This window comes from Clinocottus analis, unplaced genomic scaffold (genome assembly GCF_023055335.1).
Source record: "Clinocottus analis isolate CAN_PGR_092001 unplaced genomic scaffold, fCliAna1.0.p SCAF_14, whole genome shotgun sequence".
NCBI lineage: Eukaryota > Metazoa > Chordata > Actinopteri > Perciformes > Cottidae > Clinocottus > Clinocottus analis.
In genome coordinates, this window is record NW_027175865.1 from 7718609 (window position 1) to 7746512 (window position 27904).

At 43.8% G+C, this 27904-nt stretch overlaps 1 protein-coding gene across 1 annotated transcript; it reads right to left on the reverse strand.

Annotated features, from left to right (window-relative positions):
- Positions 1-111: 111 nt before the first annotated feature.
- pard6gb (par-6 family cell polarity regulator gamma b) lies at positions 112-27553 on the reverse strand. Its single transcript, XM_068574937.1, has 3 exons — positions 27232-27553; positions 23135-23357; positions 112-1618 (listed from the first exon to the last, which is right to left on the reverse strand). Exons 1-3 carry the CDS (start codon positions 27301-27303, stop codon positions 540-542), a joined length of 1374 nt encoding a protein of 457 aa, XP_068431038.1. The 5' UTR covers positions 27304-27553; the 3' UTR covers positions 112-539.
- Positions 27554-27904: the final 351 nt, after the last annotated feature.

Below are 27904 nucleotides of genomic sequence, written 5' to 3' on the forward strand. Positions count from 1 at the left end.
GAATAATTTATTGGAACAGATACAAGGATTTGATCACAATCATCAATGCATAAAAGACATTAAAAAAAAATCATACTCTAAACAGCATTTATCAGAATATAAGAAATATAGATTTACTCTTTAAAAACCATCCATAAAACCCCAAGTTGGTCCCAGTAATAAAAATGAAACGGATCTTAATAAAAGTGGTCACTAACAAAAGATATTAGGCTGTAGGCACATTCAGAATTCTAGGATACAGTGGACTCGCCTAAAAACAGTTATTTGTTCTGATGCTTACGACAAACATACGTACAAATCTTTTGATGTAAGACAAAGACAACTTTAAAAAATACAGGAAATATATACAATACATTTTCCTTGTTTCCTGGCTTGTAACTTCCAATTATTAAAAAGATCTCGTAAAAACAAACCAAAGTCACAAAATTAGTATCCGACAAAACACACTAAAGCTCATATATATTTATATATCTGGCCTGGTGTTCCAGTTTAAGTCTCTGAGCAGTTGGGATGTTTCTGTCTGTGTGTGATTATAAGTATTATAGGGTGATGACGGTTCCGTCCTCCTCCACACCTCCCCTGGGCAGTGCGAGGCTGTGTCGTGGGTCTGTTTTCAGGGAGCTGAGGATTTTGTGCAGGCTGCCGTTGCTGTGGCGGAGGGCTGGGTTGCTGCTGTGATGCGGAGGCTGTACTTGGTGATGGCGGTGCTGGGACTGCTGGTGCGAGTTCTGCTGAAGGTTCAGGTCTCTGTGGAGCTGGTAGCTGAGGCTGCTGCTGTGGTGGTGGTGGTGGTGGTGAGACCCTCCGTTGAGGCTGGGCTGGGAGTGGAAGGAGGCAGTGGAGACCACCGATAAAGGACGCGTGGGCGGGCTTGGCGGTGCTGCTGGGCCTGAAGCTGTTGTTGGCGTCTGTTGGTGTGTGCGAGACACACTGGACGCCAGGGATGCATTGGACCTCTGAGACGGCCGCTTTAGGCTGCTCTCAATGACAATATCCGTCTCCTCGTCACTCTCCAGATCGTCTTGGTAATGTGCTCCAGAAGACATCACCCCCACAGAGGCCACTGACAAACTCGGGTAACCAGTCGATCCGCTGCTGTCAGACGACTGGCCAGAACTCCCTGAGATTCTACTGCTGCGCACCACGTTATTGCGCTGGTTCACCGGCTTGACCGTCACAATCAGGTTGTGGCTGTTGGCGATCATCATATCCGTTACCTGATCCAAGGACTTCCCGGTCACTTCAATGCCGTTAACCTCCAGCACCTCATCGTTGACTGCCAGCAGCCCAGTGCTCTCAGCCAGCCCTCCAGGCACCATCCGAGATATGAAGATGCCGGGGACTTTCTCGAGCCCGTGTGGGGTCACGCGCACGCTGGTTCCGTCTCGGATGTAAAAGCCCAAGGGCTTGTCCGAGCCGTGACGATACAGTCGGACGCGGCGATGAGATTCAGGTAGGATGTCCACATCAATGATGGAGGAGACGGGCCGGAAGTCCTGCGGCATGCCGATGCGGATGTGTGGCCGCTTGCGGTTGATGTCATTATTGCGCAGGGCGACCACCGCCTTCTTCCTACGCGTTATCGTGTTGGTGCCGTAGTTAGCATAGTCAACCTCTTCTGTGAAGGGAGACAGAGAAACAAAAAGTGTAAGAAATCAGGTTTTATCCTTGAAAACATTCTTACTTCCATGTGTACAAATGTTGAAAGTAACAAGGGACCATTTAAATACTGTAATGCACAAAGAGATTGAGAGGAGGATCCGTAAACAAACATACAACAGAAAGGTTTCAATTGTGGAACTCCCGAACGTGCATGAGTCTTTGCCTACATCTTTAAATCAAACCACCTGCTTTACAAATTCAACAACCTTTGATCAAACTATGCAGAGATACATTTGACAATGTTTCTCCGTGTGGAAGACCTGCTAATCATTTCTACAGCATTGGCTTAACAATTGTTATTACTGAAGCCACAAACAAGGCCTGAGTTATTGCTGGTTCACTCCACAAGTGGGTTAAGTACGAGTCCAACCTATATGAAAAATGACATGCGAGCATGTGAACTGGATTCACATAAGGCTAATAGTAAGACACTCTTGCTCTCTGTGTGTGCATATTGGTATGAAACGCTGAGTGTGCAGAGCATTCCTGCCTGTGCTGACAGAGGGGACCCACCCCTTTGCTACCAGGCAGCAGCTGTAGAGATCTCCGGTGTGCATTTCTACACGGGCACATAAGGTATTATCTCTCCTCAGTACGTGCAAGGAACTCAAAATATAGTAAACAGTCCTCCGCTAGCTGTATTATATCCTTTAGGGTATATTGTTCAATGTGGAAAGAATGAGCTGCGAGGGAAGATCAGTGTGGTAATCTCAGTTAAAGCATGATGTTTCCAAACAGAGATTTAGGGCAATCAATAAAACAATGAATTTCCTTAGAGGACCGGCTTCTTCAGAACAACATAGCCGCTGCCAAACATGATCATGGATGGCCGTGCTTTGATAAAATAAGGAGGAGAGGATTGAGGCTTTGCAATGAAAAAGGGGAACGCAATCATTGAGTCATAGTTCAGATAAAAACACGATAGTGAGAAATGATACGGCATATGCTCCATGACGGAAAGAGGAATAATTTGTTTGCTCTCTAATCTTCAACTCTCAGGCGGACAGGAAATCTGGACTCAGCAAGGCCTGATGTGAAAGGAAGTGACGGTCCCAAGGCGGGAGCATCAGCTCCTGCACTTCCATGGCAACAACAATGAGTCATCTATACCATGCTGTTTGAGACACCTGCTTTTTTAAAATTATGATCAGCAAGCACACTGTAATTTTTGGCCCCGTCTTCAAAGAACACCGTGGAAGGTGAGAACACTGACGAGAGTCTCCGAGCAGAGCCAGCTGGCCGGTCGACCTTTCGGCCTCAGAGGAGTGTGGACGTCTGCCATACAACTCCCCATGCAATGCTGACTCGTCATTAATACAAGTTTTCTGCTTCCACCGTCACCTCCTGCTCCTCCTGAGCAGAATGTTGAGTAAGCAGCATGTTTGACTAGAGCCTCAGAAATGAAAGGTCAGAGAATAGTGTGAAAGTCACTGCCAGGAGAGGAGACACAGCTTTTGTGTGCGTCAGCACATGGACCACAGTACACATGGGGAATTGGTGATGACTAAACTGGGGGGTAAAAAAGAATGATAAATGAGTGTTAGTGATGAAGCAGATTGACGTCTCTTGGCACAGCATGAAATAATGTTGTTGAATGCTTACAGAGTCGAGCCAAACTGCTGTGCCAAAACTGTGTCATACCAGATAAAGAAAAAGCTGTACCTTATCAAATTTTGCCACTTTAAAATTGAAAAAAAAGTACTTGTTATAAGCTGCCACTTTGAAAGCAACCAATGAATATGATCAGACTTAAAGTGCATGGTATTCTTAGGTCTCTGGGTCTCGGCAGAAGCTTATTTGATTGAATCCAGACAAATAATTTGCTGCAGGGCTGGAATTTCTGCCACAAGTGCAAGTGTCTCTGATGGGAACCATATTGGAGGGGATCACTGCAGTCTCATTACAGGTCTCTGGTACAACACCCTCCACCTTGCACACCCGCACCTCAGTCTGAAACTACATGGCACACCACATCACCAGCGTCTTTAGGAGGACAGACGATCCATCAGTCAGAAAGCCTATGAGCACGTCTATGAGCATGCTTTCCAGTTATAATGTCTCACGGCTGTTCTGCTTAATCCCATAAGAAGCCCATGTTGGAATAATTTGTTTAAAGAAACCCACAAATACAAGGACATGAGGTGTGTTTGATACATCCTGGAGCACGAGAGGAAGAGGAAAAATTGAAGTCAAGCTGAGCGGGGGTTAAAGATGCATTTACTTATTTTAAAGGATCTATGTCTCAATCATGTCTCGCTGATGTCCTTTATTGTTCAGTAATATAAGTAACAATTTCATATCAAAAACACATTTCTCTTCTCTATTTCTGTTGCCAAGTAAGTAATACCCTCAACTCAAAGGTAAACATACTGAGCAGAAAACTAGCCCAGTGTAAACACACCGATAAACTCACACAGGTGCTGACTTTGTAACCGCAGCTGTTTACCTCAGTAAAAAGTCCATTAAAGTATCGTGCATCATGTACGGATCTATACAAGTACCAAACATCCAGAAATGTCACAAAGTTTGTGGTAGTATGTGAACCAAGTATGTACAAGTGAAGCGGTGATGCTGCCAGTTGAAATTCTCACATTCAGCAAGCCCTAAAGTCACTTAATACCAAGTATTTACCCTTTAAGTGCAGCGGAGCTGGAAGAAATAGTTGATTCATTGACAAGTATCTATCGACAGAAAATTGGTCAGCAACTATTTGGGTTATCCATTTATTGTTCATGCCATTTTCAGTCAGAACACATTCTCTGGATCCAGCTTGTCAAATGTGAGAATTTGTTGCTTTGCTTTATCTTTAATTGCAATAAAATATGTGTAACTTCTCCCTGGAAAATTCAATAAACACTGGAGCATCATGAGATTGCAGTATTTGGAGAAGCCACACAAATTAATATGTCCAGTCATAACCCCAGACTGTGGCAGCAAAACCATGTCTGTCTTTTTGCAGGGTTTTATATTCAGGGCCAGTTTTCCATCGCAAAGTTCAACATTATTCTTTCTGCTACTAACGAAAGAAAAACCTGCCTAAAGCACTCCACAGAAAAGATTGTGTGTGTGTTTCATTGTAAATTGGCATATGCTTTTACTCCTGTACAATGTAGTTTTAACCAAATGTGATTGCAGGCAAAAGATAAAAGGCAGAAATTTTCTCTTTAAAATGAAACCTCAAAAAATACTTTTCTCAACCAGTCCAATCCCATAAAGATCATTGATTACTTCAAAGAAGCTAAGCAAGGATGAACTATCAGGGGTCACAGCTTTCTGGACCCTAACTTTATCCTGCAAAGTGTGTGAGTCAGATGCACAGACACACAGACACACACACACACACACACACACACACACACACACACACACAGACACACAGACACACAGACACACAGACACACAGACACACAGACACACACACACACACACACCTAAAGTAAGAGAGAAAGTTCCAGCTGATCACACAAAGGTTATCGTAACCACTACTGACAAACATAATCCCTTCTACACTGAAGCATGATGGGTAAGCCCGTTATTCAAAGACCGGCCAGTGACCGCCAGGCATCTGCAGACTAAACAGGACCTCAGATCAAAGCTCGCTAGAAAAGCTTGGTGCCCCCCCCCCGCCCCCGCTGTTATTTAACAACACATGTTATTTACTGTTCAGTGTATGGAATATGAAATGTCAATTTAGTCGATACACGGTCCAAGAACACAGTGTATGCACCAGCTGTTTGCATTTACCCTAAACTTCTTAAGTTCTAAACTTAGGGTTCCACCAGCCAAGGACAGCTAATAGCGAAGCTAAATGCTGACAGGGATGGAAAAAACATTCATTCACTTAAACAACATTTAACATCTGTGGTAAAGAGCATCAGTAAGAGTAATTTGAGACCTCTGACACAGCTGGATGGATTAAAAAAAGAAGAAAAATCTAAATTTTACAGAGGGATTTCCAAATTACCATGCTTTGCCGCATTGTAAACCTTAACTTTGTCATGCCATACTGGCATAACGTAATCAAGAAAAGGTCTTTAATTTGGGAATACTGGAGCTGAAAACCACATGATGCCAAAACTTCAACCCACACAAGGTCAGGAGAGGTCAGAGGTGGAAAGACAGCTTCTGGGTGACTCCTACATTCTGCTCCCTGCTGATGTGTGTGGCAGGGTGTACGAATCTGAATGTGTGTGCGTGCGTAAGACACTCGAGGAATGCGGTGGTAAACGTGGTTGGGGATATCTCCGAGCAGGTTGAAGACCGGCATAACCTCCCAAGAAAGACGTGGTGTGCTATGAACCAAAGCATCTGGCCATTTGAAGCTTTCCATGATGCTGTTTTAAGTAATGTGATCCATCCCTGCCAATATGCTAATTCTTTTTCACAGCCATACTAAATGAAAACTACCTGACATAATCATCTAAATAGGTCTTGAAATATATATACATACATGTCCTGTTTTATTGCTGCATTGGGACAGGAAAAACAGACCAATTAGAAGCCAGCTAGGTAATTTGCATCTGGCTCTCAGTTGCCATTGAAGGCCTCATGCTGTTGTTGGAAAAAGAAGAGAAATGGTCTGTTTCCCTGCAGCGCACCTCTAGTTAACCAAAGCTGTGAAGAGAAAGCCCTTTAAAGTCCTACTGCTTTTCCACCATCACCCATAAAAGACAGGAGTCTAAGAGTTTTATGATCAACCATTAAGCTCTGTGCACACTTGTTCCTGGCAGGTCTTCTTACATTCACTACCGACTCAGCACGACCAACACGATACGATGAAAATGAACCAAAATAAAAACACACTTCTATTTTTGAGAAAGCCTTTCAACTCTATCTCATGCTTCGGTAATTAATGAGCGATGGAATGTGAGTAATAGACTAATGTTATGAGGAAACTAATCAACAGGGAATTAGTATGATGTGTGTTTGTGAACTCTTCTCCGCAAGCGTTGATGTAAAAACATGAGGTCCGGCGTGAATATTCAACAGCACAGAGCACATCCCCAACGGGACTGAATGCTTTTGGTTCCCCTCAGAGGCACCGCAATCACCAGTTCAGACATAATATGTTTGAAGAGGTGTTTGGGGCCTCACGTGTGATATTTCACATAGGACTTTGTGAAAGTTGGCCCACTATGTTAAGTACAACCAGAGCCAGAACGTAGACTAGTTTTTCCTGATTTGTCAGTGTTACAGATGCTAGCATGTGTGAAGGCACAGGGCCTGCATAGCACGGCACATGAAAATGTTAATCTGTATGAATGGAAATCTTTGTCTTGGCGGGCAGTAAATAGAGGAACATGCTGTATCCATCTTTATAAAAAAAGCTCCAATTATCAGCTCTGCTTTGGCAGTCAACGCAGCTGTAAAAAAAAACAAAAAAAAACAACGATTTTAAATGTTTCTTTTCCCTATACAAGAACTATATTGTTTATTTTGATAGACTTGTAATTATTTCTCATTCCAAAAAATAACTGTCAGTGGAAAGCTTTGTTACTATGTGCGGTGCTTTACGTAAAAGGCGACAACATCAACACCCTGCTAAAAGCTTTCGTGTTGGCCTCTCAGGGGTGTGACCCCCTGGTAATGATATTTTGACTCAGGGATATGACCCAGACACTAGCAGCACAGCTGAGAAACTTGCAAACACACAATCCTTTCAGACTGCTTCACAGAAGCAATATGGCCGACTGCAGTGGTAGCTACACGCCACAAAGCGGACCACATTGCAACTGGGTACATGAATGTGCCTTTTTCGATTTTCCCGATAACTGTTGACCCGGTCAACTTCACTCTTGGTGAGCTTATTGCAGAGGACCCAAAGGAGTGCAGAGACGAGTGTCAAGTTGTTGGACAAGCAATCAGCTGAGCTACATGAAGCTATGACATTTAGCATCTTGAGCACAGATAAAAAGTGATAAACTTAAAAAGGCATATTGATGGTTTTACACTTTGACTTATGTACAGATTAAAACAAACAAAATAGCGTGTTAACTTTCAAGCTTTAGAGGTGCCGGTCACATTTTCTGACCCATTGATAGATGCAAGTAAGCTAAACTTTATATTTATATTTTTCATTTTAAAAGCACAGCTACATTATATTAATCTGTTCACTTTCGTATGCTAAAACTGCAACCCTTGACCCCCGGCATGTTGCCTTGTCTGCAGCATATCCAGCTACAGTCCATCTATGCAAGTGACATTCCTGCACCCCAACAACCCCCCAGCCCTCATCGTGGTTTTCGACCAAGCGTGACAAAGTGCTTAGTGACAGGAGAGACCATAATCACTGGAGAGGGGGAGAGACGAGGCACGCAGAGAGAATGGTGAATAGTGCTCGACCCTGCTGCCTTTTGCATTAGGTCACTGGATGTTGTGGCAGTGGGCTTCATTCCTACCACCACCCCCCCTCCCTTCACACCACACACACTCACATAGACACATACACACTTTCAAATCCACCAGGAATATGGCATAAAGTAGAATTGGATAAAACAGCACATGACAGAGCACAGCCAAGAAGAGACAGTTCAGTACAATGCGGTACAGTACTATCAGCGTACATGTCCACTGAAACATACCCCCCTTAGCCACATTAGCATTTTTTTTGCCCCCACATTCGAAAAGACATGAATTAATGAAATGCAGAGCCCTTTTCTATCGCTTTCTCCTCATAACGTGGGCTCAGGAATAGTTGGTTGTCATGACTCTCCAGTGGTTTCATACAACGATCCAATCTAAATCATCTCTTACATCTAAATAAACTGAAGCAAAAAAAACCAAACCCTTTTGAGTTGAAATTTTCACTTTTGGCAATGGTCAGAGCACGTGGAGCCCCTTCCAAAGGGACGTAGCCATAGAAATGTGAGGAATGAACCAAAACAATCAGTATTCTTGGATGTCTCCTTCTTCCTCCACTGGAAACGGCCGGGAACTCTATGTGTTTAGGGGCTGACCGCTGCCAAGACGTTCAGCTCACACTAACATGGGAAAAGAATCCCTAACCCTAACTTTTCTTATTTTTTTTAAACATGCAAACATATTTCACATTCTTGCAGGGCTGGTTGAGGCAGTGCCTGAGTGTAAATTTAGAGAAGCTTGATAAACGTATGCGCTTATAATCAAATAACTAGTAACCTTACCAAGTAAAGTTTAAAGTAAAGGTTAACAGGAAACGCATGCATAAAAATATAATAATTTTAAAAAGGCGCCATTCTGCATCATGAGTTGCATTATTTTATTATTATTATTATTTTCAATGCAGTATAACTAATAAGGATCTAAAACCCTCTTCCACTACTGCATAAAATGGATTAAAAAAAAAGTAGTTCAAAAAGCATCTGTGGGTGGCCATTTGTATCGCTTCACGCTTCCCAATGATAAAAGAACACAAAGAACGGATGAGAAAAATCGAACAGGAATCAGGTGAGACAGGTAAAAAAGGTGTGCAACACAAGTTTTCCCTCCTGAGAAACGCGCAAAATCTTTTAAATGCAAATGTGTTCTGGATAGCTCTTTGCACACACCCCCTCCATTCCTTCACTCATTTGACTAGCAGTTACCGCGGCACACAGGGGCCGGGCTGCACATCTGGGACACGTTAAATGGAGCTGCCTTGTCTGCTCCGTTCTGGCTCGGCCCGTGTGGTTGGGTGGGGTGTGAGACACAGGTTTAAGCTGCAGGTAAAGTATTAGCAAACCCAATCTCTCTCACTCTCTCTCTCTCCTACTCACACAAACAACTGAATCACAAGGGGAACAGAGGTTAAGACCAGGAGAAAGGTATTTTAAGAGAAGGGAGTGTGAGAGTGCGTGTGCGTACATAAGGAGATTAACCTGCGTGTTTGTGTGTGTGAGACATTTAGCAGAGGAGGAGAGGGAGGAACATCAAAGAAGGAGGAAGAGGAGAGCGATGGAGTAGACAGGTCTTGCATTCCTCCAAGCTTTCAAAAGGAACAATCTCCACTCCGTCAAGTGGTTTCCCCTCTTTTGATAAAAAGTGCTGTTGAAGGGGGTTCACCAACTTTACTGCCGCTTTCTTCTTATTCTCTCTCAATATAACCAACTACTGCTTCTGGTTTTAATCCAGCTGCCTCTCTGCTGATCATATGCATGTTTCCAACCAAGGAAACACATGCCGTTGATTTAAGCTCCACAAAATCTCCACCGCCATCTGGCCCACAGGTACCCGGGTAATGCCTTCACTGACCCCAGTGACGATATAAATACACGTCAGTGTGGAATACTCAAAAGGGAATGTAAATCTTGGACATGAGCAAAAAAAAAAAAACATGGACCGATAAATGGTATTAAAACACACTCGTGTAATCATGTGACAAACAATTTTACAGGCATTTTGGTAAAGATGGGATCAGTGAAAATGGATTCTGGCATTGCCGCGGTGACATACATCACAGCAGCAGACTTGGACCTGCGTCTTTGCCACCTGTCTGGCCTTCTGTTTGCGTGAGAGTCCACATGAGTGATTGAATGTGAGAGCTACCTGGGCAGACCTCAGGCCAACAGAGTGACTCTAAATTTCAAATTTGCTCATATTCAGTCTTTCCATATACCTCTTAACAGCCAAGACGCTCAAGAGAGAAACTCAAGAGATATCATATGAATAACATCACAACAAATGCTGAATTAAATCAATTCGTCTCCCACACTCACAAACCAAAGCACAAGCTTTGCAGCCTTCAGCCTCTTTGACCATCAAATAATGTGTAATGAGCTCCCAGACTGAAAGAGTTCTCAGTTGGATTTGCTTCACATTGCTTATTAATGAAGAGAACAAGATGTATGCGTCCTGTGTGAATATTATTCACGTGGGCTCCATAAAAAGTAGGAAAACGGGAACACGGTTAATTTGCAATAGCTTGTTGAGATAGTTTTGTTGTTAGGAATACAAATACACTTGTTGTGTTGAAAATATTCATGCTATGTAAATGGTGTCAAACAGGTTTTGTAAATTGCTATCACATGTGGCCATACTGGCAGCCAGAGCTAAAAATAATATACCCACATCTAAAGAGAATGCAGCGGTTGCTCTGAAGAAGCAGTGAACTGAAACATTTACTGCATTATATAAACCGACTGAACTAAAGAAAACCACGGAGGCTTGCAATAACACATCTCCCTCTGTGTATTTAGCCAAGGCGAGAAGGTTAACAATATTTGGAAGTCAAATATAGAAACTGACATCTAAAAATACTGTGGACATTTTTTTTTACATAAAAAAAGAGAAAAAAAAACTAAAAAAGGACTTTTTGTGTTTGTGTGTCTGTGTCAGCCATCCGTCCATACTGCTCCAACATGCCATGAAATGACACCCGACCCGGTATTATTTGGATCTGATTCGTTTCCTCAAAACCACAAGTGAACTCAGGACGAAATCTACTACTGACCTAGTTTGTAACCTTCACCTTCTGATCAGATCAGTCACTTTCTTATCTTTTATCAGCTGCAGTGGACAACAAGCAGACTAGGAAGGTTATCTTCCTCTTGTCTCTCTCCCACTCACAAACACAAATAGGGTACATCCCAAGTTTCCGAATTGCTTCCCCGTTTCCCTCAATCGCTTCTTTTCTCCTCGCAAGGAAACCCTGCAAGGAGAGAAAACGAGGAAATATATTTGAGGAGAAATGAGACGTCCGTTCCTCTAAAGCGTCACAGGAAGCGACGTCTGTTTCTGATGACGGCGACCGCTGATCACAGCTGGATGAGCTGTCAGACGGCTTGAACAGCTGGAAAAACCTTTGGAGAGTTTGTGTCTGTTCACATGCACTGTACTTACACTAAATAAAGACAGTTATGACTGTACATGCACTAAATAAAGACAGTTATGACTGTACATGCACTAAATAAAGACAGGTATCATGACTTAATTAACAAATCAAATAGAGAACTTGACTGCAATGTGTGATCTGTGTTCACTGGAATGATCTCAGGTCAGGTCAGTCCGATCAGCTGCAGCGTCCAATCAAATAACTGATTAACAACTTGGGGGCGTGTCGGCCACTTGACAAATTGTCTGCCGACTTAAGGGAGAAAAAGAGAGACTGAGAAAGGGCGAGCTAGTCCATCTCACAGAAGACGCCTTGCTGAGAAGGTCTTCCATCAGCCCACAGGAAAAATGATCCTCTGTTATGAAGCTGCCTCTGGAGACATTCATCTCATTCACACTGTGGGCAAGAAAAATAATCCATCACACTGCAACTCGACTTATAAATGGCCAGAGAAAATGTTGTCTCCATAGCTGAATGAGATCATTTTTCATCCTTATCCGAGCAGACAAATGCAGTCACACACACACCCATTCACACACACACACCTCCTCCGTGGAGAAGCGCTGGCATTGTGCCTCATTTTGCAGCAAATCACGGTGATAGCTTTGGCTGAAATTGACTTCTTGTCCACTTTTGTTGGTGATAAACATGGACGTCACCATTCCATATATTTTAAGGGAATGATTTAGCATGAGACTTCTACTAGTACGTGGTGGATCCTGCCATTAACACAAGCTCCTCATTGACCGCAACACAGTAATGCACAAAGGTCAAAGGCCCTATTCATAGGGTGTGATTGGGTAATTCTTCTGCAAGCTTGGACAGGCCCTAGTCCCATCCTTCCCTGCACCTGAAACACCCTTACACAACCACGCAGCATAACAAAACACTTCCTGTGTGTGGTGACACATATCCTTGGTTCTTCCTGCTCCATGCTTTGCTCCACTGACTCCTTTTGTGGAGTACTTCATCTAGTCTTGCAGGCAAAGTACTACTCGCTCTTCTCTCTCTCCGTGTTTGTGTGAGTGTATGTGTGTGTGTGTGTATGTGTGTGTGTGTGTATGGCCGACACACACACACACACACACACACACACACACACACACACACACACACACACACACACACACACACACACACACACACACACACACACACCCCTTGTCAAAACTGTCTATGGGAGCATTTCCACATGAGCTGTCAGTGTCCATTGTTTCGGCGAGTCTCTGGGACACAATTCATATCAGGACAAGAGTCAGGGCTCATTGCTCCCCTCCTCCATTCTTTTCCTTCCTCTCCCGTCCTGAACTGCTGAGTTGGCCTGATTCAACCACCAACTCCTGGCCCACATGTCTGCAAGAGGGGGAGGGTTGGTAGGAGAGGGGGCAGCATCTTCTCCCAGCGTGTCAGCCCATTGCTGCCAGACATCTGTGAGTCAGTTCAGGAGCTCATAAGATGGCATATTTGAAAGAAGAGCCAGGCTTTAGGTAAAATCTTAGTTAGCTCAGTAGATTATGGATGTTTTTATACTGAATGCACCCATACTGTAGTGATCCCAAATGGGCTCAGTGAAGTCTAGTCTACCTTGATGGGACTGGCTAAAAAAGGTACAGTGGGTGACATTTTAAACATGGATCAAAGTGAACAGAGGCATAAAATGACTAAATGAAGAAGGTGCAGTGTAAAAAGTGCCATTTTTAAATCATTCAACTGATAATTTAAAAAGACAGACTATATATTTAAGCAAATCAAAACATAAAACCAAATAGCCAATGACTCAATGATACAGAAACTCTTCCAAGAGAAATCAATTATACAATGGAAAACCACAGATAAGAGGCCTGCTTTAGATCCTCTTGATCCGAGAGGATTTGCTTTTCATGTTCACTGCGATGGCTCTGGTGATTTGTGATAGCCAATCATAAAATAATCCTGGCTCCATTCTGGCCAATCAAATAACTCCAGTGTGTGCGTTATTGCTGAACAATTGCCAGACTGGTGAGGTGGCATGACAGCTTGTCTCATTGTTTCAGCGCCCTGACCTATATATGGCTATACTCATTTAGTCGACAGTAATTGTTCCTTTAATTTCTCCAGTACGGGTAGGCGCTCCGTCGCAGACAGACACACTAATGTCCATTTCATACACTGCATTTGAACATAGCCCACATTCCCATGTTTGCACAGGCTTTCATGTTGAGTGCATTTAGTTATTTAGGCTTTTTAGCTTGAGAGACTGAACTTTTGACCAGGGTCATCAAATGGGGAAAATAAATAACATCACATGCTACGAGGTTGGGTTGGTTTCAGGAACGAGGAGCATATGTGTTGACAATACACAGTACTGAAAGCATATGCGTCTTCCATGTACAACAACCTCCACTCTTTCAAAGCAGAAGTCGAAATAAGGGAATAGATTGATTTGCTTAATAACTAAACCGTACAGAACCTACCAACAGTTAGCGTGAGCCTGTTGTTGTTGCCAAGACACTGTTAACCTAGAGTAAGCCGGGTGGCTGTGACGCCAAACGGGCCATCGGCGAGTGAAGCAAAGTCAGTGCCTCCTTTGTAATTATGGTTTTCCAAAATAACCCTCTGCAGAGGCGATGTTAGGGCGAAGTCGTGCTAGCTTCTGTGCACTTCTCATGGCTTAGCGTGCTTAGGCCGGAGCGCTATACGTTGTCTCTCAGGCCGGAATCCAAAGTAGATGCACTTCTGTTGGTTAGAGGATTACGAGAAATCAAATGAAAGGTTTTCAAAAGATTCGTGGAACTGCCATTGAAAAGTCAGTCAAACAGATCCGAAGGGTACTTAAATAGGACAAGAGAAACCCAGCATGAAAAAACAAAACGAACACTGAGATATGGTGGTACATTTGTTAAAGATTACAGTAAACCAGATAGCATGTTTCCGTCTCTTCAAGCCAACCTACATGCGAGATAAACTAAGATTTCCCAAAAGGACACACATAATTTGCTCAAGCTTGCGCTTGTGTTCATCACATTTGTATGTGTGAATTTTTGAGACTTTTCCAGCACTGCACAAAGAGCATGCCTGGCCTTGTCCTCCAGTACAGCTGTAATTAAGGAGGAACTGCAGGGAGCAGTCTCACAGCGAACCGTCTCTGCACAAAACCAGCAACTCCTCCCTCAAAAACCCACTAACATCCACCCAGGCCAGTTTGCATATTCCCCTCTCACTCTAACCCCAAATCTTCACCCTCTTCCCTCACTTTGCTCATGGCGTGCTTCTAATCTTGGCCGGGGAATTTTCCACTGCATACCCCTATTCAACCACCCAGTATTGTCTCCGTCCCATTTGAGAAATCCATCCTCATATTGGTTTATAATTTACCTGCCATGTTGGATTCAACCACTTTAAAAAAAAAAAAAAGTTTTAAAGAAATAGATCTACAGTTTAAGAGATAAGCTGATTGGCTTTCTTGCTGAGAGTTAGATGAGCAGATTGATACCAATCAGGAATGTTTAGCTTAGCTTAGCATGAAAGCTCTCGAACTTGCATGTCACATATCGCACAACGTTGGAAATTCAGGCACATGTCACAAGACCTTGTTCCACTTTCAAGCCATACACCAAGGAACAAAATAAGGCATAGTTTGTTTTTCTCTCTTTGAAGGTTCATGCTGCAGAGGAGTGGCCTGCTGGTGGGGGCTTAGGAAGTTGTTTGTTTGTCCCTGAAGGACTGGCTATATTCATCACATCCAGCATACAATTTCAAAAAAAAGAGTGCGTCTCCGAGCTCATTTAGCAGCAGCGCGAGTTCAATTTCAACCGAGCCACTGCGTTTTTGAGAATCAGAGCAGTCATAACAGAAAGTCTGTCGAGGTGCAATAGCATACCTCAATTGAGAGCAGCTGTGTGTATAGTTCATTTTCTAACCAATATGAAAAACTGCAAATCCACCACATCCTTAAGGAAATGTGCACGTCAAACATTTGCGTGGTTTTGTTCGGGGGAATTTTCCACAGTCCCAGATATTTTTGTTCAACAATTTGTGACCATGCAAAACCAAAAAGGGGGAATGCTGTTTGTTTACGCTGGGTTTGAAAATAGCGTCAAAATAAATCTATGAAATCCACATTGAACATGACAAACAGACGATAGGAGGGAGGAGTGCCCCGACACAGACACTCCCGTCCCGCAATGTCTGGAAACTTCACTGTGGGGGAGCAAGGACGCAGTTCAAAGCGGGGTCGTAAAACCAAAATGAAAGCAGGGACTTAGGAAACACAAACACCAATATAGTTCTGCCAAACACAACAGCCCTTACAAGTTTAATTAAAACACAGCACTTTCCCTCCCATGCCTCAATAATAGAGAGAGCAGCTGAATATGTGCATCAGCTGGGATTTGTGATGCATACGAACAGGCTGAAAGCACGTGTGTATGTGCATCTTCTGCTTTGTTACAGGTTTAGCACTTCTGTGGGGGACATTTTTCTCCACAAACGCATAATACAAATGAGTTGTAATAGGACGGAGCGTGTGCACATGCTTGCACCCGGCTGCATGTTCAGGATCGGTGTGGATTTGTGTTTGTCCTTTATTGTGCCAGCTGACATGATTTACAGCGTCACCCAAGCTGGTTTGCAGAGGCTTTGCACTCAGAGGCACAAAGAGAGGCATCTACTACATCAGACACGGCTTCTTCTTCTCTGTCCTGCTCCTGGCAGGCACCAGGCACCTCCATCACACTTTAACTGTGGCTGGCATTGTCTGAAGACATGCAGAGAAAAGCCCACACACAGGTTTTATTGAGAAGCCCACACACACACACACACACACGCTACCTAAAGAGGTTTTACGGCACTGAAACCTTTCCTAGTAGAGACAAGGATTTATTTGGTATGGCGCAGAGATGCACTGTGACACACACACACACACACACACAGCAAGCGGGAAAGTTTTCCGACACTGATGAGGCCTCGAACACCTCACTTGCCCCAGATGAGGCGCTTTCAAAAAGGAGGAGCATTTTCCCATGCTGCTGCCCTGCGCATGTGACCCAGATGTGTCATCACAGTATCTGTGTAAAGCTTACACAAAGCTTGAATAAAAGGCCTTTTGTCTCATACCGTACACGGCATTCGCTTGTGCCACATCTCCGCCTGCACGGGCTTCCCCTCTTCTCAATGCAGAAAATTCCTGATTTCTGTTGGCTCAGATTGCAACAAGAGGATAAACAGCCAGGCCACAGGATGGAGGTGGACTCAACCTGCCCAGTCCTCCCTCCTCCTTTCCCTGCCTGTCTGTCTTTCTTACTGTCAGGCTGACTCCTCACTGTCTGCGGTGGTTTTCTCCCCCTTTTGCCCTTGACAATTGAGTCATGCCTGAGCTCTTAAGTGAAAAGAATGAGCATTGGTCTCAGCAGCTACTTAAAAACGGCCTTCTTGAATGTGACCCGAGATGATCTGACCACCAACAGGAATTGTACACTTTAACCACTTGGGAAAAGGCAAAGCATAGAAGAGCATAGAAGAGCATGAGAAGACGAAAAAAAAGCGAGATGAGCTATAACTGACAGCTGCCGTCTTCTTTCCCTACAAGAAGCAGCGGGCAGTGAGTGGGACCTGTTGTTTCATAGCAATCCCTTTCACTCAGCCAGCTCCTTCGTTGAAGAGCCTGAGGACGCTCTCTGGTACCAAGCACAAAGACTAGAGGTAGTGGCAGCACATGCACAACAGACCACACTCAAACTCACACTTAATGACTTGGGCGTTTTGTTAAGGGAGTCGCAAAGAGCACTGGGGCAATGCAATAAGGCAGTGCCTTTACGTGACCAAAATAGATCTGCTGGAATGAGGAAAAGGATTCTTTCTGCCATCATGGCATTTGATTGTGTGGCTGGCATGCACGTTTATGAACAGCACAAAACATATAAATGCACAGCTGCACACTGGCTGAACTACATGCTGAATCATCTGTATTTATCAAGACATCTATTCTAATCCAGTGTCCAAGGACTAAATCAGCTCTGTGAACCATGACTGGGATAAAGAGACAACACTAATTACTGAAGATGGCTCTTCTTCTCGTCCACGTGGATGAAATGTTGTGAGGTCAAAGCTTTAACCTACAGATACCATGACTGAGCACTGGCATGTTGACACATCTGCCCCGCAATCCCATTTAGTGAACAGGGCATGGGGACAAAAGTACACACAGCAAACACTCACACACACACCACGTGTTGTCAGAAGCCCTTTGGCCATGGTGAGAGAGTGGCCAGATGTGCTGACGGGGTCCGTGCAGTCGGCCACTACAACAGTACACAGACAGTGAGGAAAACAGACTGGCACTGGTATCAGGAGGAAAATGGTTAAACTGGTGCATCTGACATACATTTGAAACAAAAGAGCATCTGCAAACAAATTTTAAGAATTTAGGCCTTTGTAGGACCACATGAGGATTACCGGGATGAGACGTCTGCATGCAATCATATTCTTTTATGAGAGGAAATAAGATGTTATGAAAAGCAGTTAAGCAAAACCAGAGAACTGGACAAAGACAACAAACCCAATCCCACCAATCATGTTCTTCAGTTCAATAACATTGGGACTGTAACCATTTACGACATTAGATTATGACCATATGACCCCGCCAGAAGAGCAGGCGTTCTTAGTTTCTTAGACGTTCATGACTTGAATTGACTTTATTCCGTCTCGTGTTATCTTAGTGTGGCTGATGGTTGACCAGCTCCTGCTCCTATGGTGTAACTGCTTCGTTAGAAGAGTTGGGTCTGGTTAAGACCAAGCCTGTGCTCATCATCCAGATCTACTACCATCTGATAACCCAAAATAAAAGCAGTACTTTTTCGAATGAATGAATTTAAAGTCAAGTCAACAGTTTGTACAGTGGCATCTTCGTAGGGTGATGAATAAACGGAAGCGTATGTTTAACTTTGAGGAATTAAAACATGCTGGATTCAATTTTCCTCTTGAACTTCCCTTAAGGTTTGGAGTCTGATAGCTGTGTTCTCTCAACACACAAAAAGCAAGAGAGCCAAGTGCTGAAAGTCAGCAAAGTGCGGACAGTAAAAAATATAATAAAACGATAGCATTTATTTAATCTCCACGCAACCGTGTGGTCCAAGTTGTTGAGAAACAGCTTTAACTGGCGATTTAGTCTGGCTTTTTTTTTTTTTGTATTTGTTCTGCGGTGCCACATCTCTCTTTAGTTTGGCTGCCGTCGATATCTGGCCCTCTAGTTTTCACAGGGGTAGAGAGCAGTCGTCTAAACGCCGATACTCAGCATGCAAGATATGAAGCCATACAGACTCGACCTTGGCCTACCTCGTCTGCTCTGTTTATTTAAACTTTTAGCCGTTTGCCAAATGGGGGTCTCTCCTCTTTGTTGAAAGTTTAGTCTGTGTGCAGGCCACTGGCACTGTCTACAAAAACAACAGCATTTTTCACCCAAATTTAAGCTTTCAAAAACAGGCCTGTGTTTTGCTTGGATCAAGGCCGTTTTTCTCGAACATTAGTGTAATTACAGGTAAAATTCACATGGACTTAAAACACACATTTGAACCCTACTTGTCCTCTGCTGTGCATGATAAAAAAAAAAAAAAAACTATCATCAGATTTACTACAGCGATTACTGTAGTGTGGGAACGCTAAGCAGCCATGCACCAACGCCCGCTAGACGCTGCCAGACTTTGCCAGCTCCAAAAGCCCTTTAGCGCATTAACAACTTTTATTCACAGGGCATACTCTACTTCTAAATAGAGTTGTGGGAATAGATAAGATGAACACTGTCCAGTGTTTTCACAAGGATCAATTACATTATGTCTTTAATCCGACATCAGTGAAAAGACGCTGGTGAAATGTGGAAATTCATGAGCTTAGTGGTTGGTTTCCTGTCCGCGTTATCTTAAAATAACTGTGTAGGCAGTGTTACCTCTATTTGATCTATATCCTAATTTGCATCGATTTGCACAAGAGGCAGACTATGAATGAACACTTAGTACTTCCGGTAGTTTCCCCAAGATAAACACACCATAAAGCTTTGACAAAATGTCAGACTACCTAGCTGAGTAAACTCAACATGCCTCTGATCACAGTGTGGCACAGCGGGACTCCTCACTCGGAGAAAAAAAAATGCATTAAAGAAGAAACTAAAAGCAGAGTCAAAATGAGGGTACTGGAGTTAGAATATGCTATTGTTTTCCTCAACGAACTCTCAAGCGCAGAAATGTGCATGTGACCCCAAGCCAACATCAATCATCAGTTGACCACACATGGCTGAACCACTACAATCGCTTGCAAACACATTGGACCGGACAAGAAGCCCACCTCCACATACAGAGCTGCTCTCTGCACACACATCTTTTGATGCGTCCCGTTTCTTCCCATCGTCCCCTCCCCCCTCCTTATTGTGCCTGCATGAGAAATGTAGAAGTGTCCCAGTACAAACCTTCCCTCTGTGAAGTGACTACCCTCCCCCGACTGTCTACAAACTCATTTTGTAGCTTTTTAACCACAGGTTTTGATGTTGTTGGCTCCACAAATCACCTTTTTGGAGGTTGGGAGCACTAGGACGAATCCAAGTTCAAGATAAGCGTTCTCTCCATCTATTTCTGTTAATCATTACATTACAAACAGGTTGCCTGTGTCTGAAGTTATTATGTAAACAACTTAAGCGAGAGGCTCCCTTTCTACCGTGTGCACACACAGATTGATGGCATTTTCTGTTTGAACAAATCCTCATTTTGCATTCTACTGGAGTGTGCCCTGCTAAAATGAAATATGTACAATTTGAAAAGTGTTACAGCTCAATGCATCTTCTATTAGTTTTGCATTGCAGGAAAAGTAATACTTTTTATGTGGCTGCATAGTAGGGTAGTCATTTAGAAGATCACTTCTTTAGAGGATAGCACTCTTTGACATATTAAAAAAAAGACTGCTCTGTTGGTCAGGAGTCAAGGCGAGACAAGGAAAACCAACTGAGTTCCTTAACAACAGCCAGAGGCTTTGTTGCAGTAATAATTGTTAGGTTACTTTAACCATAACCAAACCCTTTAAACGTGCCCTTGGCTCTACTCTTATATGTTCAAATAGTAGACTTCCTGGTTTAAAATACCAAACACAGGTGTTATCCTTTAACTTCCTCTTGCTCTTACTGTCTGCGAGCACCTTGCAATCATCTACGTCAAGAGGCCATTGTGCATTGTTGAGAATAAACCACAAAGTGTGAGCCTCTGTTCTGTATGTAAAGGCATCATTAAACAAGCTGCCATCATTCCCCACAGGGAGTAACAGGTATCATCAGCTGGATTATTGTTGCGTCGCCACACAACGACTGCACGTGCTCAAGTGATCCTACCAACAATGGAAATCTTAGCCCGGAAGGTGGGCGTCGGGTAGATAAAAGAGAGCCACACACAATATAATACCTACCGATTGTTACATGGACAAAAGTACACACACACGGCTAGTCACTGAAACTTGTCTCTCCTTTGATCTCGGGGTAGAGGTGAAGGGCTAACTTGAGGAAATTAAATATCTAAAAAAGGTAATGGCCATTCATGTTTTCCTCTCATTTCCCCCCTTTCGCCTCCCATCTGTTTCTTCTTTAACTCTCATAAAATCCTTTAAATGCCCTTGATGAACATTAATCCACTTTACATTCTGTCCTATGTGGCAACGTACTTTAAAATTATTCTTTTTTTTTTAAATCATCATTTACTTTAAATGTCAAGAGAGGTATAAACACTTTGACAGCTGCGCTTTTAGGACACAGGCAGCATAATTCAATGTATTTTTTTCTTTTTCTACATATGCATGTGAAAGACCAGTCCAGTTTCAGTCTAAACTAAATGTCCCTTCTGTGACTGAGGGGCAAGTCACATGTCTTTGTATGTGTGGGAAGTCTTTTCTTTCATCTGGGGTGGTCTGCTGACAGAGACGGAGAAGATACGTTGACACCACTAATGACCTGTGCTAACAGGCTGGCACCGACTGATACAGTCATCACACACACACACACACACACACACACACACACACACACACACACACACACACACACACACACACACACACACACACACACACACACACACACACACACACACACACACACACACACTCTCTCGTGCACATAGTATTCTGGGTGCACGGCAGCTTTTCTGAGACATGAGGTAATAAAACACACTCCTCTTTGTCTGACAACTTACAATAGACTGCAGTGAGGCTCGAGATGCTCAGACAGCCTCAGCATCTGTCACAAGAGTGCACATACCCCTGAACCACAGCACCAAGTCCGCATGTTGTTTACACCACAACAACAACACGACATAGGCTCCTTTGTAAAAACAATCTGCCCTTCTACATGGGTCAGTTCCTCTGGTGCTTTAAGGCATTTTCGTATTATATATTCCAGAAAGGGTGACTGGGACAGAAAAGGGATGTGACAACGTAAAGCTTGCTTGGTACAAAACCCATCTCATGAGACAGGGACAGTAAAGGAATGCTGCGTTTGAACTGAAAGATCTGAAGACACACATATAAATTTGTGTTTCTAAAGTTCACAGTTAATCTTCATCATAATACCAATACAAACTTTCATTTTAACATCTTTGGCTGATATCTTATCAGCCAGCGTATCATAAGTTAATTTAACGCCAGCCATTTGAGCTGAACACAATGGAGGAGTCTTGCTGGGACTCTGCAACAAGATAATTCCCCGGACGGTGGCTAGCTTTTGTATTTGAACGACTGGAAGACAATTAATACAAAACCCTGGAGTGTACATGTTCATTACAGGACCGAGCGAGGGACATTCCAGGAAGGATTGAGGGTATGTATAGATGGGAATGGTGATAGATTCATTTGTATGCTTGCTGGCAGGCAGTCAAGGCCCACTCCAGACTTGGGATCAATGCGAGAGAGACCAGGACTGGCTCCCATTCAGGCTACCGTGGTGTCGTCTTTAACAAATACGCACTTGCATGTACGTGCACACACACGCACACAAACGAAAAGGGAGCTCAGTAAGGAGTCTCTCTTTTCATGCAGATCTTTTGTCTCTCAGTAATGTCTGGTATGCCGGGATACAGGCTTTGCTCAATGACCTGATTTCTATGGGGCTGCCAAGGCACCGGCCTGTGTGTGTGTGCGTGCGTTTGTGTGCGTTCATCTGCCTGCGAGCCCTTCCTCTGGATAAGACAAGACTTAGCCAGGCAGACAGACACAGACAGAGAGATCCAACCAATAAGAGGACAGGAAACATAAAACCACACACACACACACGCACACGCACACACACACACACACACACACACACACACACACACACACACACACACACACACACAGAAAGCCTTGCATGAAGTAAACAAAAAGTCCTTGAGTTCCCATAACGGGAAGAGAGGCTTAATTGGATGAGGAAACATTCTGTGGGGAAAATTGATTTGAGTCAGGACAGTAGTTGCAGCCCAAGATGCAGTTATTGCAATAGATTTAACCGCTTACCAGTTGCAGGACATTTAAAAAATAATCTACTACCAACCGTCCAATGTTAATTGGAACTCACAATCAGTATTTAAAAGAGACAATGTTTGTGAGTCCAATGTTGACAAAAAGAGACTGTGAGCGTTCCTGATTCCTGTGATTAATTTAAGAAAGAGATGCAACGCCGTCTTAAAGGTTTTCCAGACGACCTACCTTGTCTCTGTATGATGACCCGGAGCAGGGGATGAGCCGTTGACACCGCCTTACAGAAGTTGTCGTCGTTGTTGATCGGCAGCAAGTCCCCGTGGATGTCAGCATAGCCAATCATCACCTCCATGTTAGCGATGCGGTGAATGTGCAGAATGAGCTTGTAAAACTCCTCAAACTTGCCGGGCTTGACCCGATCCACCGAGAACCGGCGAAATTCTGCCCCATACTGAAGAGAAGATTAAAAAAAAGGAGGACATTAAAAACGACTCTCAGACAACCAAACAGGAAGATGAAACCAGGATGTCCGACCTCATGCACTTATCTAAACCATCTGACTGGCACACATGAAATAACAGGGTGGATGTCCGCTGAGCTCCGTCACAGTAGTGGTCAAGACCTTATGTACAATATGGGACGGGGGAAGCGGTTTCTAAGCGCAATACAAACAGAATTAGCCGCAATCCTTTTCCAAAACTGGTTTTATACATATTACACTCACAACGTAGAAAGAGTTTGATACTTACAACCCAAAGCATTGATAGCATAGCAAATCAACAGTATTCAACAACATTAACCATAATACATTCATTCAAAATTACAACCTTTCTATAGACTTAAAAAAATAAAACATGGCTGGATCCCTTCATGGTTCATGTGACCCACCAAGGTCACCCCATTACAAAAGCAAATGCAAGTTGCACATCACATGTAACTTTGACCAAGAAAACAGCAGGAAAAGGGATGAGGAATGGGCACAATGGAACAATACAGGTGGATGAGTAAGCCGTTTTAGTACATATAAATTACACTGGCTACCAGCCACGCCTCCCACCCACAAGAGCACAGACTTGGACAATTGTGCCACCGCTCGTCATCGAACCACCAATGAGAGCGCGGCTGTGGGTCACTGCGGGGTCATCATGTGACTCGTAGACAAGAATGGATTTGAGGAGCCGAGATGCAACCGAGGCTCAAAAGCTCGGCAAACCACAACAACACACAATGTGCAGGAGCGCCGAAGTCTGAATCAAAGAGGTAATTTGTAGACGGAGGTTGCCGTTTGTTACTGTAATCATCAGCTCACAGCAGAGGAGAAGAGTGGAGATGATGATAAAGGAGGGAGGCAGAGAGAGAGAGAGAGAGAGAGATAGAGAGGAGAACTGCTGACAGGAACGCTGGGGAGTGAAGCAGTATACTGGGCGGAGGGAAGATGAGCGGGGGATACGTTAACCAGCTCTGTAATTAGAAGATGACACATGAATTTAAGAGGAGGTGTGTTAGGAGACTAGGGGGATGCCGGGCACGGTGTGCGGTTTGCTGCCAGATCCAATTTAGGAAACAAAAAGGGACACATGTGAACCCACATTTTGAAAGCGTAACTTGGTTTCCAGCTGATAAAACTCCTGCATTAAGAGATGACCTGAGACGTTGACAAACCGGACGGTCAAGTCTTTGCCTCTTAACATTTGGGAAAGTGAAACCTACCTATGACCGAACTTTAAAAGAAACACTGGAAGACTTTAACACTTATCAAGTCATAATGATCCTTCTGCATATCAGTAAGCTTCGTCATTGCTCTGAACCTGAATGTTCTCTTGGCACCGAGATCGGTCTGAACGATCTGTTTTTTTACAAGCAGGACTCGGCCCTGTGCTATGAACAAGTCTGAACACGGGCGATTAATCACGGGGCCTCGACACTGAACCCAAACCTAAGAATACATCACTGCATCACCTGTCCTCCCAACCAATCAGGGTGAAGTGATGTCAACAGGTTGAAACAGGTCTGGAGAAGCTGAACTCTGAGACACTGAAGAAAAGGGAACATAACTGACTTCTCGTCTTTCGTCAACACTGTTTTGGTGATACAACTCACCTGAGAAATCATTGACAGCTTCTTGGCACTCCAAGATAAATAATCAAAGATGCACCGTGATGTGCAACTGCAGGGATGAGGCCTCGAACTGTGAATGTGCCAACTTAACTTAAAAATCTGGGTGAATCAAAGTAAGATGGCAGACGGAGAGAAGGAAAAGCTCCCACCCAACCCCCAACATCCCTTTGCATTGTCTCCGTCTCTGATAAGAGCTTCACGTGAGTGAAACCAGCTCCTGGCCGAGGCTCCCCGACAGGCAGCCAGACACCTCCAGCGGTATCCCTTATCAGCTTATCTGTGGAACAGTTTCCCCCGAGAAAACTGAACGCTAACCAGTGAGAACCAGGCGCATCACTTGCACCACAGACGAGAAAAACAAATACCACTCCTTGGCAATCGAGGGAACGGGAATGCTCCAACGTCAGCTATTGTTTGAAAAGGGTTTTTCTATGGAATGGGATTATTTTTACAAATTTGGGGGTCATTTGACTCGTCTCGTTAGGCCTGTGCACTCAAAACAACCAACTACTCTTACGTCATCCAGGTCAAAGGATATCTATAAAAGCTGAGTCAACGCAGATTATTCGCAGATGCCTTATAAGAACTGCAAGTAAGAAACAAAAGAATCGGAACATGTCCAGTTTAATCACGCAAAGAAGATGAATTCCTTTTGAACAGTTTAGTGGGCCAGTCTTGTCACTCACCGCTTGAGTCACACCCTCTGCAACTCATCACACGCCGCGGCAGGCCTAGATACAGTGTGTTCGGGACATTACTAAGTGTTACCTTTCCACATTCAAAAAGGAGACCGACCAAGAGTGGAGCTACCTGCTGCAGGTATGTGACTGATAAGAGCAGTCATTCTAGTTTGGTCAGGTGATACGTGGTGTTGAGTCTTACTAGTTAGGAGTGCTGATTACAAAACCAGAGGAAGCAGAACAAAATGACCTGATAAGAGCGATGAGTTATATCTGATCCAAAAAGGGAAACATGTGCCGTTGTATGACGGTGAGTCAGCTGCCGTGACGGCATCAAACCTGCCTGGTCAGTCCCACCTACAAACAAACGATCTGAAAGCGACGACTCCCCTCTCTGTGGAACAAAGCACAAAACCTAAACAATAATGTTTGTACGAGCATCCTGAAAAAGAATAGTGGAATAGACGTGCCACTCTTTTCTTCTCACCCACCATCAGTGTATCTCCAGGTCTCACCTGTCCCACCACACCACTGACAGTGAGCAGCCAAAAACAAAACAAAAATCAACCTCCGGACTGAATGAGTCACCACAATTTGGCACGTCTACTGTCAATCAGGAGCTCATCCTTCATGTATGTGCTGACACACTCATGGGTGATGGCATGTGTAAACACATACGTATGAATACCACTCGACATGGTCGTCACTTAAATGGAATTTGGAGGAAAGTGTTGATTACAAGAAGTCCTTGAGAGGTTGTGACAAGTAGTTCCCTGTTTGTTCCCTTTGTGGTCAGGATTGGACACAGTGCTGTGTGTTGATCTGGTTGACTTTCACTAAGCCCACATGCTCTATAAGCAGTTGTCAGCTCGGTCACAAACTATTAAAAACAACTTTTCTCAGACCGCAGACAGACGTGTCAAAGTGTCTCGTGTAGTCTTAATGGATTTGACAAGGAAAAGTTCTCTCACATGTCATGGAGGTTGGTGGTGTACATTGCATAAGAGCAAAACTGATGGATAACGGTGGCCATTTAGTTGCTGGTAAATGTGATGTATGCCTCTACTACACTGTTAGCCTCTCACAAACTACTTAAAACAATGGAGGCGGAAACTATGTTGCGCAAAACCCGCAGTGAAAGCGACGAATATTGCAAAAAAAGCATCCGATTGAACAGACACCACCTTCTATTTGTAGCAAATGGTAAATGCTCGGTTGTTAATGTCAAACCAGTGCCCCCACATCCCCCCACCATCAGCTTCGTGACAGGGAGGGAAAGAGCCAAATCAGCACAATCTGCACGGTGGGGATTAAGAAGACAATAATCATTGCAAATTACAGAAACACTCAGAAGCGGATGCGTCCAGCTGCCGCTTCATAAACTAATGAGAGCTTTGTCCATGATAAATGTGTGTTAGTTGCCCACAGTTTGTCCGACCATCTCCAGCTCCGTTACGGGACGACCACATGAACCCTTCGTTTTCTGCTCAAACCCCCATTTAGAGCCTACAAATGACCAACCCTCACCTTGCTTTTCACCTCCACGGCGTTACATTCCGCAGTCCGCAGAGGTTGCGATCTATTAAAGCTCCGATTCATTTTTGGAGGTTGCAGTTTTTAAAAAAAAAAAAAAAAAAAAAGAAGAAGAGAAAAAAAAAAAAGTTCAGCCGCCTTTGCCCGCAAAAAGAGGGGCTCTGGTCCCGGGATTTCTGCTGCAAATCCCTTCTGCTTCGTCCCCTCTGGAGGAAGTTTGTGCCTCCTTTAGTTGGTTTCACCTCCGGGAGTTTTCTTTCAATTCGATCCGCCAGACACGAGAGAGCACTTTACGCGAGAAGAGGAGGTGAGCAACTCACCGCGCCGACTTGGGAGTGCGAGTTAAGTTTTGAAATGACATCAGCCCTCCTAAAAAAATGGGATTCTATGAGGCCTCCACTGACTGCTCGTAATTCCCAGCTATCTCAGCCTCGTCGTAGCCTCGCACGTAAGAGCTGAACTACTGTTAATATTTGTAGCCTGAATACTACAGGCAGATATATTAAGATGACTATTAAAAATACAATGCACATGAAGACTTAACATAACCATATTGGGATGTTTACATATATTTACATGAATCCATTATATGATTTGTTAAATAATATATCTCACAAAATGTGATTAGATTAAGCCAATCTTGCTAGAATATGGAGCATACTGTGTG